We start from the raw sequence: 17,383 nt of genomic DNA on the forward strand, positions 1-17,383 counted from the left end.
TGGAATACCTTAGGTTCTGTTTCTCCTATCCATTCCTCCTCCAGAACTACTACCTTTTCTATCTCCCCTGATTCCTTTCCCTCCTCTGAAGTAAAGAAAACATCCACCTCCTTTCGGACTCTTTCTGTTGGCTCCTCCTCCTCTTTTCCCGCCTTTAACCCTTTCACTTTAGTAATCAACTGTTATCTCCTCTTTCTTAATTCTCCATCCTTTGTCTGTCTCTCTCAGACGTTTGAGGGGATGGCTCACTCTCACTTATTTTCTCCTTTTCCCCTTCTTGCTCACATAACAACTCTTCCTCTTTTTACATTGGCATACAAAACAATTAATGGGTTTGCCTGCTCACAAAAGGTCTGCTTAACTCAACAGACAGTACAGGCATGGCCATATAACTATTCTAGAAAACCCTTGGGTGGGCCGTGTGGACATCCTTGCCTAGTACAGTGGTTCTCAACCTGGGGTAACCCAGGTGTTCTTGGACTGCAGCTCCCAGAAACACTGGCTAGTAGGATTTTAGCTACTGTTTTTAAAATTTCTGCATACTGGCTAGTATAAAATCTTCATATGGTGCAGTCTCTGGCATTTTGAGTGAGTAAAACTATTTTTAAGTATCTGACTCAACCCAAAACTTAAATATTTCCCCCTTTTTCCACCCCAAGGGAAAAAAGCTATATTCTTTCCCCCTCAATAACTTCCATGTTATTTTTTCCCTGTCCTTCACATTTCTACTCCCTGTATGTCCTTTTTGTGACAAAATATATTGGTTTCTTCTTTATTGTCTTGCTGTTTGTTTCTATGTAGCTTTTTGGCCTGAAGGCCGTTCTTACATGTACTGGTAGGGAAACTGGCTAGTGGTCTTAGTTTGCCTAATAGGCCTCACCTTCCAGCCCAAGGAGGTGCCTGTAAAGCTTCCTTATCAGGCCGAAGTCCAAAACTTATTGTGAACCCATGCTTTAGGGATCATTGTTCTTGGGCCAAATTGGCAAGTTACAGATTAAAATAAGAGGAAAGCCAATAAAATACACTAGATCAAGATAGCTATTCAACAGTCAAATCAGTATAAAACCTGGATCATAAAAATCACAGGATATAGAAATTGTCAGAAAAAGGAAAGACCCTCCAGAAGTGCTTGTGAAAATAAGAGAGGGAAAGAAGGGGCCAAGCACAGATCATAGGGGCAAGGAAATGTAAAACCTGGGTCCTTCTTGAGGTCCAGTCTCGTGTATTCTCCAATCTAACTGAAAAGCAGCTGGTAGGATAGTTCAGTGATTTATGTGCCTGGCTGCAGAGCCAAAAGATGGGAATTCAGTTCCTTAGTATGGCTGTTGGAAAAATAGCCAGCCTGTGTAGCCTTGGGTAAGTTGCACAGTCCCAGAGCATCCTCAGAAGAAGGCAGTGGCAAACCGCTTCTGAATACTGTACTATATACTGAGAAAACCCTGAGGTAGACGACCATTAGTTGGAATCAACTTGATGGCATGTAATTATAGCTAAAAGGAGAATGTGGAGCACAGCCCTGTCCAGTTATCTTAATTAGTGCACAAACTCATCCAGAAGCAGACAGTCCTTCCAGTACTCTGCATCTGACCTTTACAGCTTTAAGGATTGTAAGGAGCACCTTTAATTGCACTCAGAAATAAAAGGGGAGCCAATATAGCTTAGAAAGTGTCAGAGTAACAAGCTCCAAGCATTAGACTTCTGGTGCTGCTCTGTTGGGCACATCATTCAATGGCATTGTAGTTTCAGGTTGGTCACCTGTGATCGGTTGCCATTTGCCACAGCAATTGATCACAAGCAAGATTTCATCACTGTCTGAGCACTTTGCTTCTACGGCAAATGAAATCAATACATTGTTTTACTATATTTATGAAGATGCTTTAAGAAGTAATACTTACATGTTGGTTATTTTGAGATGGAAGCCTTGTGCTGCAAATGAATAAATATTCCATCTTTGTTGTTGTTTAGTCATTTAGTTGTGTCCGACTCTTCGTGACCCCATGGACCAGAGCACGCCAGGCCCTCCTGTCTTCCACTACCTCCCGGAGTTGGGTCAAATTCATGTTTGTAGCTTCAATAACACTGTCCAGCCATCTCATCCTATGTCGTCCCCTTCTCCTCTTGCCTTCACACTTTCCCAACATCAGGGTCTTTTCCAGGGAGTCTTCTCTTCTCATGAGATGGCCAAAGTATTGGAGCCTCAGCTTCAGGATCTGTCCTTCCAGTGAGCACTAGGCTTGATTTCCTTTAGAATGGATAGGTTTGTTCTCTTTGCAGTCCAGGGGACTCTCAAGAGTCTCTTCCAACACCGCAATTCAAAAGCATCCTTTGGTGGTCAGCTTTATTTATGTTCCATCTCTCACTTCCATACTGGAAGAACCATAGCTTTGACTATGCGGACTGGAAGAACCATAGCTTTGACTATGCGGACCTTTTTCGGCAAGGTGATGTCTCTGCTTTTTAAGATGCTGTCTAGGTTTCTCATTGCTGTCCACCCAAGAAGCAGGTGTCTTTTAATTTCATGGCTGCTGTCACCATCTGCAGTGATCATGGAACTGAAGAAGGTAAACTCTGTCACTCCCTCCATATTTTCCCCTTCTATTTGCTAGGAGGTGATGGGACCAGTGGCCATGATCTTCTTTTCTTGATGTTGAGCTTCAGACCATTTTTGGCGCTCTCCTCTTTCACCCTCATTAAGCGGTTCTTTAATTCCTCCTCACTTTCTGCCATCAAAGTGGTATCACCTGCATATCTGAGGCTGTTGATATTTCTTCCGGCAATCTTAATTCCGGCTTGGGATTCCTCCAGTCCGGCCTTTCGCATGATGTATTCTGCATATAAGTTAAATAAGCTGGGGGACAACATACAGCCTTGTCGTACTCCTTTCCCAATTTTGAACCAATCAGTTGTTCTATATCCAGTTCTAACTGTTGCTTCCTGTCCCGCATATAGATTTCTCAGGAGATAGATAAGGTAGGCATTCCCATCACTCCCATTTCTTTAAGGAACTTGCCATAGTTTGCTGTGGTTCACACAGTCAAAGGCTTTTGCATAGTCAATGAAGCAGAAGTAGATTTTTTTTAACTCTCTGGTTTTCTCCATAATCCAGCACATGTTAGCAATTTGGTCTCTAGTTCCCCCGCCCCTTCGAAATCCAGCTAGTATTAGGTAATTATTTAATTAATTCATTTATTTGCTTATGGAAATTATAGAGGTGTAATCCTACATGCTGGGAAGGAAGGAATACACAAATGCCAATTAAAATTCTGAGCTTTCATTGTGTAGGTAAAAGACATGACTCCATTATCCATGGTATGCAAAACAGATTTCTTTGCTGAAAGTAAATGTTGGTGTCATAGGCATAATGGCACCTGCTGTGCAGAAATAGCAGTAGTTTGGGCACTTGGAGGGGAAATATAGCAAAGATGCAAATGATGGAGTGGAGGTTATGGGTCTAATTGCTGGTGAAAGCCATTGGTTGAGCTACCGGCAGTGTGATAATAAGTAAGGACCAGGACATAGATATAAGTGCTGCTTCGTAGTGTGCTCCCAACAGTTTTGAAGCAAAGATACAGCTCTGAATTATGTTCTCAGCATTGTTTCTCATGTTAGGAAAAGCAGATGGTTGCCAAAGCAGTAGATGGAATGGAGAAGAGTTTAGCATCACCAGTTGTCTGGTATCTCTAATGAAATGAACAAGACAAAGGGTAGTCCTGGCAGCAAGTTGCCTGACAAAGCAGAGCTTCATATTGTAACATATCTGATGTCAGGGTTAAAGTTACAGTAAAATGCAATCTAATTTGAAAATGTGCCTGTTACAAGGGATAAAGTGGAAATTGTATTTGCTTAATTATTTCTGCACAATGGATGATGTAAAGGGTATCAGAGGAAGGATGTGTCATCTGTAATTGAACCAAATACTCAGGAATTATGAAAGGCCTACCTAGGAAATTCTGACTTTGGCTAGTGTGCCAGCTTTTCTTAAAAAGTGGAACGCAGCCACAATCATTTATATGCCCAAATTCTTCAAATCAGTTTACCATAATGTATTTTGTTTCAGGAAACTTCAGTTGGTCCAGAATGATGAAGAAATCTGGCAGACTGGAGCATGTAATTCCACATACTCTGACCAATGATACTTATGAACAATGCAGAGAGATACTGTATTTTTTAAAAAATTTAAAAAATTACACTGAAAAGTGCTGCATTTAAAGTATAGGCCTGTTTTGCCTCAGAAGAGCAGTTGCTGAAATCCCATATTATTTAGCTTTGTAAAAGAATGAAAGACTTTTTTGTAATCTTTTACTCATTTTCCTCAAATAAAAGTCACTACAGAGAAGAGATATTTCAACAAACCCTTCCCTTATACTTTATTGAAATATTTTTCTGTGCAGTGAGTTTCTTTGAGTAAAATGCACGGGATTACAATTTATTCGCACTTTGTTTCTTATTTTTTCTTATTACCTGTCATTAATTTGCAGTCATATGTTTACTCAAGTTAACCATATCATTAGTGGCAAAGGGAATTAAATAGAAAGAACTCATTATTTGTAACTACCCTCTGGTTTTGCCGCAGCTGCCTATGCTGTCAGGTAGCTGTCAGGTTAGACTACTGCAGTACAGTTTATCTCATGGGCTACCTTTGAAGGCTGCTCAGGGACTGCAGTTGGCACATAATGTGACAACTAGGTTGTTATGCTCTGATCAGCAAATCTAGTTTTTATTTTTCTTTAAGGCAAAAAAACAAACAAACTCTTGCCCATGTCTTGTTCTGAGTACAAAATAGTGAACTTGTGAAGCTCTAGACAGTAATTGAAATGGCATATGTTCTGCCGTAAAATCCTACCAGATGGTCGGGATATAAATCAAATAAATAAATACCTAATTGAAAAAAAAATCATTTTCTGAAGCCCTAGTTTAGGTCTTCTTGCCTTCACAAGGACAAAATGACCCCAGTGGTTGTAATAAAATTAAGCTCTCAGAGATGTTTGCTTGATACTATCGGCTCTTGTTATATTTGTTGGATTTTAAAGGTTTCATTTTTTCCCTGGCCTCTTAATTGGTGGTTGCTTCAGTTATTTTTGCTGCTGTTTTATATTAGACGTTATATTTTGGGTTTTGTTTTATTTGTGTTGCTAAAGGCCAGCATCCTATTATCTGTGGTTGCGAGCATTAACTCCAATGGCGTAACTTTCAGCAGTTAAGAAACAGGGACTTGTTTATCTTATCACAGAGCTGTTGTGTGACTTGGTCCAAGACCAAGACAAGGTAAGCAAGCAGTGACCTCTTCACTAGTGGCAGTTTGCTGCTGAAAATTATGTCATTCAAGCTATACTGGTGTTAGTATGCAGTAAGATTTCAGCCATTGTGGTTGAGTTGCATTGGTTAGAGACAGAAAGGCAAAATAAAAGTCTTTTAAATAAGCTCCACAAAAGAATCTGTAGGGCTTGTGTGATCGGGTCTGGTCCCCTCTTCACCCTTTATTGTCTTGCCCACCACAAGCAACTCTTGGGCACTATTTGTTACTAACAAAGGTTCTTTTATTTTTGACAGCTTGTTACAGTATATATAACATTAGTAACCAACTCAGCCTCTTGCTTCAGAGGCATCTTTTCAACTGCCTTATCATGACCTACCTCTCAACAGGTAGAGGCGTCAAACTGAACTCTTTATACTGACACTTATGTGGGATGCCCAACACTTTGGTTAACTAAGTGTTTAACTTTACTGGTGAGGGTGAGAAATTCATCCCACCTGAGGCTCCCAAACCTTCTTGCTCGGGTTCAGTCTTAATCTGGGCCAGAAGGGACTCGACTTGCCCCATAGGGTCTCCCAGGATTTTCAGAACATGCCTTATTCTCATATCTCTGTGCCTCTCTTTTCTGCCCCTCTCTGAATTTCTTCTGCTGTTCTCTTTCCTCAGTTTCACCCCAGTGAGGTGATTTGCCATATACCTTGCTTTTCCATTCCTTCTCTGCATATTCTCTAGGCACTTTAAACTCAGTCCATTCCCCAGTGCATGGATCTTCTTGTACTATTTCTACCCGGTCCTTCTCCCATTCCTCTTTTTCCTCTGTCACCCAAACAAGCCTCCATCTCTCCTAACTCCAACTGCCCCTCCTATCCTCTTCTCCTTTTATTTCTCCCTCTCTTCCTACCAAAATGTCACCCTCTGTTGGTCCCTTCTTTTCTGGATCTCTCTGTCCCTCCTCATTTAAGCACAGTCCTTTTAAGGTCTTTTCCAGTGCAGCCATCTTTCCCACCATATCTTCACTTGAGGGGGTTGATGGCACACTCTGAGGAGTGTCCCCTAGGGCTGGAGTCCCCAGATCTCCCCCTCCCCAGCATGCACGCTCCCCCACGCATGCACACACACATGCATGATCCACCCATGCATGGACAAGGGATAAAACAGTTCTTAATTTATAACTAGGTATATTAAACATGCAATATTATTCTCATTCAAGTAGATGGAATTTTGTATCCAGTTAAAAAAAGGTTTAAAAGGCTCTCAGTTTATATCCATAACAGTTCATAACTCTTGTTATGAACAGTTATGGATATAAACTGTTCAGATATCCATAACTCTTGCCAGATAGCTGGATTATGGTGCAGAAAGCATTTGTGGAATGACATGGATGCATGCATTGAGATTTCTCTTATCGTTCCATGAACATAATTTTATCATGCTATTCCCAGGGGTGTCAGTGAGACTCTAGGGGGCTGATATTATAAAGACCACAAAAGAGGTCTTTCCACATTGCTAGATCAAGCCTTAGTCTGTAGGATTCTCTGTCATAATTAGATTTGGATATTGGATTTTGACTACAAAAACAGGCACAAACTGCAGAAGTCAAAAGTCAGCTTGCTTCAGTTGTTTGGCCTTTTCTTACCTGTCCCATTGCCCTGAGGCTGGTTTACACAGACAGTGGTGCCTCGACTTACGAATTTAATCCGCTCCGGAATGGTGTTTGTAAGTCGAATCACCATTTCCCATTGAAACACATGGGAATGGGATTAATCCATTCCAGCATTTGAAAAAAAACACAAAAAAATTATGAAGCACACAGAAAGCCCCATCGGAAGGCGCTGAGGCTTTAAAAAAAAACAACCAAAAATAAACAGAGGAAGCCCCAAAGGCTGCAACCCCCCCAAAAAAAACCAAAAAATAAACACTGAGCAATCCCCACGCTGGGATTGCAAAAAACAACAACAATTCCCCTCAGCCAAAACCCACCCAGAAGTTTCTACAAAGGAAAAAGCAGCACCTTACCAGGCAGGCCGAAGCCTCCTCCGATGGCACTCAGTCCCCAGCAGGGAGCTGCCTCCTGCACCGCCGCTGCACGCTCTGTCCACGGAGGAGCCCCTCCAAGCCATGCGCCTCAGCCCAGCACCTTCAGCCACCCTTATTCATGAGTAGACTCGCTTGGGGATGGGCAGGGAGCGTACTGGCTTCCTGTAAACCCCCCCCCCCGGTGATCCGGAGCTGCCCCCCCTGCAGGAGTAAAAAAGTTCCCTGATTCCCTGCGCTAACCGTTGGGGCGAAAGAGCTACAAAGAAGCAGCCTCTTCGCCACCAACAGTTTGAATTTCCCGCCCTTTTCCCCCTGCCTTTTTCTGTTCTTACCTCGAAGCTCCACTCGCAGATTGAAGCAAAATTTCGTGAGCGGAGCTGTTCGTAAGTCGAAATGTTTGTGGGTAGGGGCGTTCGTAAGTTGAGGCACCACTGTGCTGTGATTTTAGTCTAACACAGCCTCACATGTTCACACTGCAACCTCTGTACTATTCTCGCATAGAAGAGTTTTGGACATGATGGTAATGAAACACAGACTGACATTTTACTGCCTTATGCTACCCCAGCCTTTAAATTTTGAAATGGGACAGTTGTGAAAGTTCTCTTTTTTTGAGACAGAGAAGTGAATGAAACAGGAAATTATGAGTGGTGCCTACTCCTCCTGAACTATTTATAACTGAAAGCCACTTAGAGAGGAGGAGGGAGCAAGTGTACAGATGAAGTATATAGGATTATGTACCTCCTGTTCATTAACTATTGTATTTTATAAACAATCTTCTCTAAATTGCACAAATCGAGGCTTAAGGAGTGCCTGATTAAAAGGATAACAAGTTTGATTTGAGTCCTCTTCAGCATTTGAAGCTGTTTTTCATTGGGATTTTTTAATCTTGTGAACTGTACAGAAATTTCAAGATTATAGGAAGACTCATTTTTATGTTCATTTTCCTTATCTCTTCTTCAGGCTGTGAAATTTGAGCCTTACCATGACAGTGCGTTAGCCCGGTTTCTTCTAAAGCGAGGCTTAAGAGTAAGTTGGTAGGGGTTTTTTGAAATACTTAAATAATATGAAATTTCCCAGTATATGACTCCAATAGAATCTGTTGAAGCACTGTTTCTCTTATTTTGGTGTATCCTCTCCCCTTGTCCTTTTAGAACAAAAGAATTGGCCACTTTTTGTTTTGGTTTTTGCGAAGTGAGATTGCACAGTCTATGCACTATCAGCAGAGATTTGCTGTGATCCTGGAAGCTTATCTGAGAGGCTGTGGGAAAGCAATGCTGCAAGACTTTCTGAAGCAAGTTCAAGTAATTGAGCTGCTGCAAAAAGTGACACTAGAGATAAAGTCACTTTCTGCTGACAAGTATGATGTCACTCCTCAAGGTATGTGCTGTTCTTATAATCCCATGTGCAACGTATTTAGATTTTGTCATGGACTTTTTTTTTCAAATGAAAGGTAAATTACAAAGTCTGTGTTGCGTTTCCAACTTTTACAGGCAATACAGGTATAGTTTCAAAAACTCGGACATGCAAGTAGATTAAAAACCAAAAACTTAAAATCTTTTTTAAAAAAACTTTGAATAGTAGTAACATGCAAAACTACCCTTTATCAAGTTCTTTTTCTGACTAATAGTGGGACAGTCAACAATCCAAATGGACATGGCAGCCAAGAAACTGGAAGACTAAGACTTGGGAGGGTAGCAGTGAAGGAATTAGAAAAGATCATAAAATGTAAGGATGTAGCAGTAAAGACCAAGGCCAATACCACCCATACTTCTGTATTTCTGTTTCTTATGTATGGGTGTGAAAGCTGTGAAGAAGAGTGATATGGGGGAAAAAAGATTATTTTGAAATATGGTGGTGAAGATGACCTTTGCAGATATCCTGGACCGTCAGAACAATAGGATGAACAAGTGGGTTGTAGATCAAATAAATCCTAAACTATTTCTGGAGATCAACATAACAGTACTGAGGCTGTCCTACTTTGGGCACATCATGAGAATGCAAGATTCTCTGGAAAAGGCAATAATGCTGGGAAAAGTTAAAGGCAGCAGGAAAGGAGGAAGAGTAAATAGGAAATGGATTGACTCCCTAAAGGAACCCACAGGCTTGGGTTTACAGGACCTGAGCAGGGCTGTCGAGGACAGGACATTTTGGAGATCACTTATTCATAGGGACACCAGAAATCTGATGTGACTTGATGGCACGTAACAACAGTGGCTGCAGAGAATTAGAAAGAGGTCTTCCCAATCACTTGGTACTTATGTAGAAAAGTGAAATTCAAATGATAATATAAATAACATTAAATAATGTTTTTAGCCTTTAGTTCAGCATTTTCCCAAGAGCTTACTAATGTTTGGGAAGGACAATTGGTTTCCATGTTGATGTTTTTCTAATTTCTCTTAACCTGGGAGAGGATAGATGTTTTACCAAATGTCTGAACCTCCTCAAGGAACTAGTCACCATTTCTTAGGTAGGCAAAAAGCACAGAATATCCATACATGGATTGCACATACAACTATTTCTGCCTTTTACAGTCCAACACTGACAACAGAAGTTGACATCTTTGGCTCCCAACTTAGTCACCTAGTTTTGAAAAAAGCAGGAAGGGACTGCAGTTCTCCAAAGCTAGCCAGCCAATATTCCCTGCATCTGTGCAGTGTCCATGGTTGGCAGAATCGTTTTGACAGCTCCAAAGCATAGCTACTGATGTAGGGTCTTCCTTTGTTCCATCACATCCTCTCCAGTTCTTCTGTGCTTCCCTGCAATAACAGAACTTCATGCATGTGTGACTGAGAGGGGCTTTGGTGCTACGAGGCCAAGGATGGTGCTGATAACAGCAATGGGCAACCAGAATAGGGACCACAATGTGGTCTAAATATTAATGCATTACTAAGTAATTAAGAAAGAGAAAATTTGTTGTTTGGGTCCTGATTATGTTGTGATGGATACCTTGCAGCTTTTTTTAATACTGAAGAAATGGATAGGTTTCTTGGAATATTCCCATTTGGTTTGTTTATTGGTACAGTACTAGAGTTAGTTGTTTTCCCCTCTGGGTTTTGGAGGCAGACTATCCTTCACTAAGACAAGATGTGATACCTGGAATCCAGAAGGAACTTGTGATTGGGGTGGGTGGGTGGAGGAATCAAACCTAATTCCAGATAATTAAAAAAAAGGTAATATCCAGTGTTGATCCTACCTTACTTGGGCAAAACGTGAGAACGTGTGGTAGCATCCCAACTCCAGATATCTCTATTTAAAACACATTCATTTAGAGGCTTTCCTACCTGGATAGTGTTAAGAGCTACCACTTGAGAAACACACCTTGAGATCAGGAAGTAGTCCCTGCTGTTCTGTCAATTCTATGCAAAACTTAGTTGGGACAAATCAAGACCTTTTTGGTATGGCATAAAAGTAATAAAATGCTCTCCAAGTAGGTGTTCATTATATCTTCTCTTTCTGTTTTTAGGCAGCATTCAAAGGCAATATTGTTGCCACAAGGATTTAATTGATCTGTTCTTTATGTTTATGGTCTGCTGTCTTAAATGTTGTTTTTATTAATACTACAGTATAGTGTGTTTGTTTAAATTTTCATTTGACTGACTGTAGTTGTTTATAGCACTGTTTTGAAGCTGCTTTGATTGTTTTCATATGAAAGCAGGATGACGTTAAAAAGTAAATGATTAACAATAACATTTTAATTGGGCGGAACCCCTAATTTTAAGATGTAATTGAGGTACCATGTTCGTTTTTCAACTGAGCAGTTACTATAGTAGCATCGAGGACAGACTTAGATTTCAGAAAAACCTCTGATAGACAAGATTGGATAAAGATGGAACTTCCCATTTAGCATGTCCACATTTCCTTCCTTTTACCCCTGCTCTGGTCAAACAAATTTTGGAAACAAACAGAAATGAACAAACTTTAATTCAGGACATGAGAAAATAGGATGAATGCACATCATGAAAGCAATGAGTCCCCCTCTCACACTGCCATAAACCTACTCTAGGCTAATAATTTCTGACTTTTGAACTTTGTTTTGTTGATGTTGTTAATCTTCAGTCATCACTCAGCTCAAACAAAAGCTTGAGAAACTACAAGACAGCAAGTTTCCTGAATGCTTTAGAGTTCCATATGACCCTGGATTGAAAGCAGGAGCACTTGTGGTAAGTATTATTCCTCGTTTGTTAATGAATTCGGGTAGTTGAATGTCTCAAGAACTGGACACAATTTTGGGATGCTGACAAACAAAAGGCATGGTCTACTGAATCCTGAAGTATAATAATATAATAATTTTTGAACTGCAGAGCTGGAAGGGACCTTATGGATCATCAAGTCCAGCCCCGCTCAAGGAAGACCAGTGGGGAATTTAACTCCCAACCTCTGGCTCCACAGCCAGAGATTTAAGCCACTGACTGAGCTATCCAGAAGTTCAATGTGGTAGTACAAAGCATCTTAAAGCAAACCAGGTGGCAGGTTTTTTTTTTTTTTTAAAAAAGAAAAAGAACGCTTAGTGGTCTTTGGGAGCTTTGAAAAATTGATTGTCATTTTGGCAAAAGAACTGGGTGGTGGTAGAAAGCAAAATAAAGTATGTTGTTTATGTACCACATCATAGTACTTAAACCACTCTCTGAGTGAGCTCAAGTGCTCCTGTCTGGAAGTGAGGACGTGCTGTTACATTGTGTTGCAAGTCCTTTGCTGTTTGATCGTTTCTGTTTTCCTTTCTTCTAAAAATTTCTCAGACTGTATTGTTAAGCCTTTTTACTCAACACATAAAGAAGGGGATGTTCTAGCCCTGCTCTCAGTCCTCTAGTCATTTTGTTCACATGAAGGTGCACAACTGCTGGCTTGACTTTGCAGCTTTCATTTTGAAGCCTGGCGTAGACATCTAGCCATGATTTTTGAAACTCTTGCATTTTTTCTGCACTATCCACATATAAGTGGTGCCTGCTCTGATGAAAGCCCATGCAAGCTGAATGCTAGTAAGTATTTGTGATGTTTTAAGTGGTGTAATAGAGGTATCCTCTACCCTTGGCACTGGATTGTGTACAAAGACCATGTGCTGCCTCTCCCCGCTGCCCTTTGGTTGGTTTAAGTCTGAAGGAGAGCCTGTTCTATCTATGGGGTCTCACTATCCATGGGATCCACGATATGGGCAAAATCTGGCCCAGAGAATGCTTTAAGTACTATGTATTGAACTGCTGGATAGCTTGGTCAATAGAAGCTGAAACCTGCTAAATGCTAACAGAGCATAGGGCTAGACTGCTCTCCTCCATGTGGTTTAGGGCTTGATTGCTCTCCTCCATATGTTCGGTGAATAGATTGTTAAATAAATCTGAATTGGGCTAATATGCACATAATTAGTATTTCTGCTTGGTCAAATACTGCATGGAATAGTTAACCTTCCTTGACTTTACAAAATAGTTGGCACCTCTGGAACAAAGATGGTTTAAAAAAAGAAACTAAGGGAAATGGTATGTATGTAGTGCATGACTATTCTAATTGGGGATTCTGGGAGTTGTAGTCCAAAAAAAACTTTCACAAATTCTGGTTAGTGGCAGAAGTTTTAGTTCAAGTTCTTCTCACATCAGAGTCAAAAACATCTCTTTAATCTATTGATTTGGCGGAGTTGAAGCAGAATAGACTTCCTTTCTCAAGAAATCTCAACTCTTGTCAGCAAAGGCATAATTTTGCCCCCTTTTACACATTCTTTTAAGTTTACAGTAGTATTTCGGATCACTAAAAAGCGAATCACAAAGTTCATAATTCATGAAACCAGTAGGATGGAGCATTATGCCAGATCTTAAGATGCATTATGACTTCACTGCTGCTGTTGTACCACAAAGTGCTACCCTCTTCTTCCTCCCACTGCAAGGCTTGATTCTCTTAAAGCCTAGTCCTCAGTATGTTGACTCAGAAATAAATTTCGCTACACCCAGTGAAAGTTAGCGTGTGGTTACATTAGCAACAGGGAGCAATCTAGTCTTGGTTGGCTTGGAATGGTGGGGTTGATTAGATCGCTTCTTCTGTTCACAAGGAAATCCCTTCTCCAGGCCTTGTAGTTGCAATCTAGTCAACCATGTGTTGGCATTAGATTGCTCCCTTTTAAGGTTAACAAACTCTACCCAGCCACAAGGACCAGTGATCACTGCACACAAAAGACCAGCTAACGACACCCATCAATCACAGTGACAGATCACCTCTTCCCCCTTATCCCAACAATACACCCACAACAAAAACACACTGATAACCATAATCACCCAATCTCCTGAAAAGGACAAAAACTGATCCCACAGCTATAAATGCTCAACTGTCCAACAAACTGCACCAGAGCACAGTCAGAGTTCTGACTCCTGTCCTCTGAAGATGCCGGCCACAGAGACTGGCAAAACCTTTGGAAGAAAAACCTTAAGAACATGGCCAAACAGCCCGGAAAACCCACAACAACCAATTTTAAAAGCCTATTGCCACTTCAAAATACAATGGAAGGGGAGAAGAACATCCCCCATCCTCCCACTCTGACGTGATTTAGGCTGTCACACAACAAGAAAGTCATATTTATTTGGACCAATCATAATAACTCCAGATAGATAGCTGGCTCCAAACCTATACCAATCTTGGATGGGTTGGAACACTCATTAGGGATGGATGGCTTGGAAGGCTCTAACAAGAGTGTCATGTAATCGGTGTTTCAGCAGGGGGCTACATATCAGAATAAACTCCCGTTTTGTTGGCCTCTTACTCTCTGATAAGCTCCTCGTAAATATGCTAGATCACTAATGGGAGGTAGCACTGTGGGTTAAACTGCAGACGCTTCTGTGCTGTGAGGTCAGAAGACCAGCAATCATAAGATCGAATCCAAGCAACGGAGTGAGCTCCCGCCAACCTAGCCATTCAAAAGCATGTAAATGCGGTTAGATAAATAGGTACCACCTCGATGGGAAAGTAACAGCGTTCCGTGTCTAGTTGCACTGGAAACTGTCTACGGGCAAACGCTGGCTCTACGGCTTATAGACGGGGATGAACGCCACGCCCTAGAGTTGGACACGACTGGACTAAATGTCAAGGGGAACCTTTACCACTAATGGGAATAAATTTCAAAAAAGTCGCTACATAAGTCTGTCTCAGCATGCTCACAAAAGAAAAGAAAAGAAGGCACAATATTGTTGCATTTCAACAACTGACAATTTTATTTCAGTGTGAGCATTCATGGATCAGAATTCATTTCCTCAAATGCACTGTGTATTTACACACATCCCCATGACCTAGAGAAGATACAGATAATAGAAAAAGTGACCACTGATTTGTAAGCATAGAAATATGAGTGTCACTTTGTTAATTAGTTCAGTGAGCAGTTCCTGCCAAGGTGGTGGACTTCACTGTCACAAGAATGCTAACAAATGTTTCTGGGACACAGGTCATCATGTCTGCCAACATGAATAACTATTTTGTACCGATAAGATATTACAGAAAGCTGCATTACATGTACTGCACCAGGAAGCCTGTTGAGGTCCTTAGAGATGGACTAGAAATTCATTATGTAACCAGTTTCTAAGAGCCTCAGTAGAGATCCTAGTAATAACACTGGGACAAATTGAAGACAGCAGGAAAAGAGGAGAGCAAAATAGTAGGTGGATTGAGAGTTTCTTATCTTTCATTGTATTTTAAAAAGACATACTTTTTATTCTTTAAAGAGTATGCTCTGGATGTAGGAAATATATGAATGTATCTCTTGCAGATAGAAAAATGTAAAGTAATGGCATCCAAGAAAAAACCACTTTGGCTGGAATTCAAATGTGCAGACCCTACATCAGTATCCAGTGAAACCATTGGCATCATCTTCAAACATGGAGACGACCTGCGGCAGGACATGCTTATTTTGCAGGTATTTTCTGTGTGGTGAATTATTGAAAACCAAGTGAATTTTTCAAGAACCACACTTGTTGGTTCATACTGAACAATACATGTAAACATGGCATTTTTCTGTGAAAGCCTGCTATTTCCTCCTTTTCTTGCATGGACTGTGACCACACTCCCATAAGATGACATATTCCATGCCTCTCTTCACTGGGCTTTTTCACAAACAGGTCTAAAAGACAGTGAGGATGTTTAATTTGAGAAGGCTCATTCCAGCCTTTCTTTTGAAGCACACCTGTCTCATATGGAGTAATAAAGATTGTATGGGTACATATATAGAGGTTTTTATATCAACTTTACATTACTGAAATGTATTCTGAATTCGGCTTGAAGAGTTTCTTGGTAAGGTTCTTTCTTCCAGTTTGTTAAAGTGAAAAGATATGGGCAGAATCCTCTTGGGAACTGCAGTGTGTAATCGCTGTGTGGATGTAGTGGTCTGTTCTGTCTCCATGTTAGTGTTTTGTAAGACAGATAGTACCCCCTTCAAAACAGGACTTCCACTTGTGCAATGGGGTACTGAATGCTCGTCACCCAAACAGTAAGGAAGGAGGAACTGTTTATAGTTATGCATATGGCAAAAACAAGCAGGATTTGGACTGTTTTTATAACTTATAAAGGAAAATGTATGTCAATAATTATGGCCGCATACCTGTCTATCTATTTCACTTGTTTTTACTAGATTCTTCGAATAATGGAATCAATCTGGGAAGAAGAATCATTGGATTTATGTTTGTTGCCTTATGGTTGCATTTCTACAGGAAACAAAATAGGTAATGCACATTAAAGTATCTGGGATTGAAAATTCCAGCTACAGTGACATATTGAAATTGTTTTACAGTCTGGTTCTCTTCTGTTACATGCCACTCAACTTGTGATGGCATTCTAGACAGAGGACTATGTCTAAAAGAAATAAAGAAAAAATATTTCACGAAACCTATCAACTTTGATTAGTCTTGTGTACCGTCCTCTACATCTTCTGGATAGATCGGCCATTACTGATCTGTGACTTGGACACCAGTTTAACCATGTATTTTTGGCCAAATGCACAAATGAATGTCCTACATAAAGGGTAGGGAGCCTTTGGCTATGCACATGTGTTTGTCTGCAACTCCCATCCGCTCTGTCCACCATGGCCAGTTAGTTATAAGGGGCTGTGCACGTTGTTGTCCAAAACATTCAGAAGGCCAGATGTTCCCCACATCTGTCCTATACAGAAGTCTCTTCTCATGAGGAGACATGATGAGTTTTATAGTAATCTTGCAGCATTTAAAGCTACTTGGATATTGTGCTTTAAGGTGCCAGAAATATCCTTAGTGCCATCTGATTCTAGAGGTACTTGGATCAGTTTCATTTCTGGTAGAGAAATGAAACTTTTCCCCTAGCTATGCCTCCATCAGTACTTATATTGTACAATTGCAGACCAAAAATTGGGATATACTGGCTATTGCTCATGAAATAATCTGATGGTACACACTTCTTTTTTTCCCTATCCTGATCAGCTTCATTTAAATTGCTAAGACAGAAAGAATGCTGTATACAAACTCTGGTAGTAAGAATGTTATTGTCATCCTTTTCTGTATAGGAATGATTGAAATTGTAAAAGATGCTACTACGATTGCCAAAATCCAGCAGAGCACTGTTGGAAACACTGGAGCATTTAAGGATGAAATACTAAACCAGTGGTTAAAAGAGAAGTGTGTAATTGAAGAAAAGGTGAATATTCCTAATTTTCATCTATGACACAATAGTTTTGGCTAAGATTGAATGTCATGGCAGGTGTGAAGTCCTCACAGCAGCAGTTCTGCTTCAACAGAAGCTCTTAAGCGTTCAGTTGAAATGTCTAATGGGAAGGCTTCTGTTTTTCTTTCTACTGTTCTGCTGAATATGCCATGTATCAAGGCCAAGATTCTTTTAAAAATCATTGGTTGCATTTCCTTGGCAACAGAAGGTGGTGCCAGGACTCTGGTTGAGCAGTGCTGGGACCAGAAGTGGGGTGGGTCAAAGACTAAATGGGGCAGGGAGCCCATTCTCTGTCCATGTCTATGCAAACAACATCCTTTTCTCCTGCTCCCATCCTTGGGGTGATGGACTGGGCTGCAAAGGAAAGGTAATAGCCCAGTTGGAAAGCTGCCACAGGCTGTATATCTGATGGAGTCACCCCAGCCCTTTGTTGTATGTTAG

At 40.7% G+C, this 17,383-nt stretch overlaps 1 protein-coding gene across 4 annotated transcripts in view; it reads left to right on the forward strand.

Moving 5' to 3' along the window:
- The window catches only part of PIK3CG (phosphatidylinositol-4,5-bisphosphate 3-kinase catalytic subunit gamma), a 60,794-nt gene that overhangs the window by 33,732 nt on the left and 9,679 nt on the right, over positions 1-17,383 (forward strand). For all 4 annotated transcript variants that reach the window (XM_073000667.2, XM_073000665.2, XM_073000666.2 and 1 more), the window contains 6 exons: positions 8,252-8,317; positions 8,443-8,668; positions 11,348-11,451; positions 15,024-15,170; positions 15,882-15,972; positions 16,785-16,915. In XM_073000667.2, the coding sequence (XP_072856768.2) occupies positions 8,252-8,317; positions 8,443-8,668; positions 11,348-11,451; positions 15,024-15,170; positions 15,882-15,972; positions 16,785-16,915 (765 nt within the window). The remainder of the gene's footprint in view (positions 1-8,251; positions 8,318-8,442; positions 8,669-11,347; positions 11,452-15,023; positions 15,171-15,881; positions 15,973-16,784; positions 16,916-17,383) is intronic.

Source organism: Pogona vitticeps, chromosome 5, assembly GCF_051106095.1.
Source record: "Pogona vitticeps strain Pit_001003342236 chromosome 5, PviZW2.1, whole genome shotgun sequence".
NCBI lineage: Eukaryota > Metazoa > Chordata > Lepidosauria > Squamata > Agamidae > Pogona > Pogona vitticeps.